The sequence below is a fragment of the Lolium rigidum genome, chromosome 1 (assembly GCF_022539505.1).
Source record: "Lolium rigidum isolate FL_2022 chromosome 1, APGP_CSIRO_Lrig_0.1, whole genome shotgun sequence".
NCBI lineage: Eukaryota > Viridiplantae > Streptophyta > Magnoliopsida > Poales > Poaceae > Lolium > Lolium rigidum.
Genome location: NC_061508.1, coordinates 114,583,511 through 114,587,913, shown reverse-complemented (window position 1 = coordinate 114,587,913; position 4,403 = coordinate 114,583,511). Strand labels below are relative to the sequence as shown.

At 38.8% G+C, this 4,403-nt stretch overlaps 1 protein-coding gene across 1 annotated transcript; it reads right to left on the bottom strand.

Moving 5' to 3' along the window:
• Nucleotides 1-811: 811 nt before the first annotated feature.
• LOC124680349 (histidine-containing phosphotransfer protein 1-like) lies at nucleotides 812-4,069 on the bottom strand. The gene is made up of 6 exons (XM_047215423.1): nucleotides 4,013-4,069; nucleotides 3,759-3,889; nucleotides 3,600-3,668; nucleotides 2,099-2,170; nucleotides 1,304-1,376; nucleotides 812-844 (listed from the first exon to the last, which is right to left on the bottom strand). Exons 1-6 carry the CDS (start codon nucleotides 4,067-4,069, stop codon nucleotides 812-814), a joined length of 435 nt encoding a protein of 144 aa, XP_047071379.1.
• Between the last annotated feature and the right edge of the window lie 334 nt (nucleotides 4,070-4,403).

Genomic DNA, 4,403 nt, shown 5'->3' with positions numbered 1-4,403 from the left:
TTTGATTGCATCTTGTCTTTTGTCTAGTTTAATAATTTTTCATATAGGAAACACCTTTGAATATTTTTTCTTTTGAAGATGGCTACTCCATTTTAGTGCAATACTACTGAGAGTTCGACACGAGATTTAGAAAAAAGGTAAATACCTGAAGCATAGCCTTAAACTTCCCACACAGATCATAGAAAACAACCCACAGAGTATATATCTAGTGTCTTCAGGCACCTGGCAAGGAAAATAGTTCAGTAAGTTGTGAAGCTCCTTTCCATTAGCAGCTCATGAAAGGAGCATATTCATAATTACTGAAAAATTTGTGCAGTAAGTTGGACTGTTTCCATATACCAGCTAGCACAGAACCAGCATGATATTTGTGCACTCTAGAAGAATCCGTAGGCACGAAAATCACACCTGAGACTGAATAGAAAATAACTTGAGCTGAGGAATTCTACAGCAATAACATTTTCCCCAACACAACATAACTTGAAATTAGAATAACACAATGTTCTCCACAACAAACAACCACAGCCGATACATTGGCCGACGCATGACTCTGTCGACATTACACTGCTTCTGCACTCCTACGACCAAAACTGGCTTGCCAGAACTGAGCAGCCAGATTAACCACTGACGATCCGCAAAACGACGGCGGATGATTGTTATTTGACCACTGGGAATTAAAAATGACACTTCCGATAGTAACACAGATATCGGCGACGCTAAATGACCAGTTTGCCGATAAGCAGCTTCAGGCGACCTCACAGAAGCAAATGTTGTTCTACAACTTCAAAGGCACTGCCGTCACAACATGTGGCTCTCACTTTGTTGCTTCGGCTTGCTGCTGCTCCAGCTGCATTGGAAAACAAAATATCAAGACAGTTGCATCAAGTCTATCAATGTTGTGAGAAATTGAGAGGTCAAAAATTCTAGTAAACTGTAGTGCAACATGAAGCTAGGATTCAGATATCACATGTACCCAAAACAGTTCAGTCAACAAAGGTTTTCAACTGCAAATGCTACAGAGATTTACACAACAATAGATGAAGATGCCATATCCAAGCTTGTTTACCGTGCACGATGTTACTAGTAATTTAATGTCTGTTACGCAAACTTCATCAACATGATTTTCATTTTTTGTTATGCAGCAAACTAAGTAAATTCATTTGATTGCATCTTGTCTTTTGTCCAGTTTAATATTTTGTGTATAGAAGAATCTTTGGAATATTTTTTCCATTGAAGATGGCCAACCCAGTTTAGTGCAATATTACTGAGAGTTCCACACGAGTTTTAGAAAAAGTACGGTAAATACCTGAAGCATATCCTTAAACTTGCCGCTAACTTCATAGAAAACAACCCTCAGAGTATCCAGTGTCTTCAGGCACCTGGCAAGGAAAACAATTCAGTAAGTTATGAAGCTCTTTCCCATTAGCAGCTCACGAAAGGAGCATATCCATAATTGGCTACTACAAATTTACTCTAGAACAATAAATATTTCCACGGGCAGGATTATCATAAAAGTTTCGGAAGGAGAGCCTTGTGAATGTTCTCCTGAACATACTTCCTAAACAAAACATACAATCTAACGGAGTAGAGGGTTAACTATAACGAAAAATAACAACTATATTCTGGAAGTAGCATCAATTAGAAGATTGAAACATCAACCAGTTATAGGTTTATTTACTGGATAGCTGTGCAATATTCAGAGATGATAGCGAAACTTAGTTTCACTTTTAAAGATTTAAATGCTATTATAATTCGTTGTTCAGTAAAGAAGACCCAGGTGTTTGCAAACATGTGTAGTAGTTTTCAATATTTAGTATAACAATCTTAAACTACACATTTGAGTACAAAATTGTACTGTTACACTCTTAACCCACCAAGCTCAGTAGACTCAGCCAAACCTTTCGTGCCTTTATAGACTGAATATTTTAGCAGCTTATAAAAGCAATGAACATGCAATTGGATCGATAAATACTCTGACAAAATTAAAATAAGGCCATTACAGTAGATGAGTAGATAAAACTAGGCAACATTCACTATAAGAATTCAAATAAGACGCTGATAGAAAATACAATACTATGACATAGTGATACAAGATACTAACCCATCTCTGCTCTTCTCCTTACAAAACTCAAGGAACTGAATGCAGGTATTCTTCACTCTCTTAGCACCAACACTGCAACATGCAATACTATACAATCAGGAATGTGCCACCAAATTTTCTTTAATGAATGAAAAAAGAGCATGATATTTCTTTCCCTTCACTTCTTTCCAATGAAATACAAATATAGCACTGTGATTTTCCATATATGAGATAACAAGTCAATTAAATGCAACAGAGAAAACCCAGGGTAAGAAAAGACACGTGCACTTATTGGCTAACAAACTTTGATTCCATAAAAAGTCACATGGATACCATAAACATAAGAAATTTAAATTGAATAGGCCTTATGATGCTTTGTGCATAATAATAATTGTTCTTAAGCACAATAATTTTAGTTTCTAAGCATGATAAAATTAGTCTCTGTAATAATTATGTTACCATAAATATTTATTGCTTAACTCGACCAAATCTTCTGCATGAAACTACAAAAACCATGGTTTGGAAACCTAAATACCAGCAGAACAAACCACCAAATCACAAAAATCTTAGTTATTTTTTGTGCGAAGCAAAGGGGAAACATGTAAAACTGCCCTATCTATTTTAACACTACACTACAATGACAGATCCAATGTCAAACCCTCCAAAAATAATTGGAAGGAACACTTGACTTGGAAGAGTATGGAGTGATACTCCTTCAGCTATCCAATTTGTGCAAAGCAGTTCATATATGTCAGATATAAAGCATAAAGCAGCACAATGGCTAAACGGTTTGTCGGATCTGAACCATGTAGAACACTAAAACAGCCAAACGGTTTGTCCTATCTACATCGACTAAATGGTTTGTAGGATCAGTAATTGAACAGTACAACGAAAATGATTTGTCGTATCTAAATCATGAAATGCTAAAACGGAAAAATAGTTTGCTGGATCTAAACGGTAAAATCCTTGAAACGGCCAGACAGTTTGCCGAACCTACATCAGCCAAAAGGTTTGTCAGATCTAATTATGAAAGAGTACAACGACAAAATGATTGGTCGGATTTAAATCACAAAATAGTGAAACGACAAATAATTTGTCAGATCTAAACCATGAAACGGTACAACAGCCAAACGGATCTCAACCTGAAATACTTAGAATATGCCACTGATGTGTACGGAACAGAGATGTACATGATTAATCACTAGAAGGGACAAACATACTTCATCCCTCCCCATATGGATGGGAGGCGCCAATATTAATGCAAAAATACGTGAAATAGATATATTTGCCGGATCTACTTCATAAAACACTGATGATCAAAACGACAATAAGTCTCCCCCAAGGCGACCTTACGCCTTACAAAGAATCTACCTCCTTCCAATCAATGGATATAGCATGGTCAAGAAAGATCTACGGGGATATAATACCCGATTTGCACCACTACTAACAACCATCACTCAGATGCTATTGCAGAAACACATATGGTAGTACAGGACATAAAAGACAAAGAAAAGAGCCTCACCTTGCACTGCCGCCCTCAAGCTTATGCACAAAAGCAGCTACCTCGTCGAAGTTCACGCACTGCTTGTCCCTGCACACACAGCAACCGATCCCAAGCAAAGAGTCAAACAGTTGATTACACAGAACATCGCAAGCGAGCCAACAGAGGAAGCACACTTACAGCCGCTTGGTGAGCTCGCCAATGGTGTGCTCGCCGTCCTCGCAGAACAGGGTGATGGTCTCGGCAACGAAGTTCGGGTCGCTCTTGTTCTGGAGCAGAAGCAGCTTCTGGAACTGCTCGTCCAACAAACCCTAACCCAGGAAAATAAACGCAAAGCAAAAAACATCAAATTCCCCAACACTATCAAGTTACTCATCCACCTAAGGAGAAAGTAAAACTCCGCACAGATGGCAGTGCAATAGTAAAGCGCTCACCGTGCTTAACATGCTGGCGGCATAACCAAGGGTGCTGAGCTTCATCGTGGCTGCCATGGCTACTTGAAGCGTCGACTCGAGCTAGCGAGCAGGAAGTAAGTGAGGAGAGGAGGGGCGATGCAGGAACAGTAGGAATGGATGGTGATTGGGACTGACCGGGTGTGGTATATATAGGGGAATTGGACTCCCAAGCCACCTAACTTACACACACACACACACCGCAGGTTGGAAGAGGATAGCTGTCCACTTCCTGCTATTTATTGCTCCCATTTATTATTTTTGTCATAACACACCCCTTTCTCATTGAGAAATGCCAAGTGTAGAATTAATTCTAAATCATTATTAGATCATTTTGGCCCTTAGTCTATTTGACTGGTCAAATGTACGCATA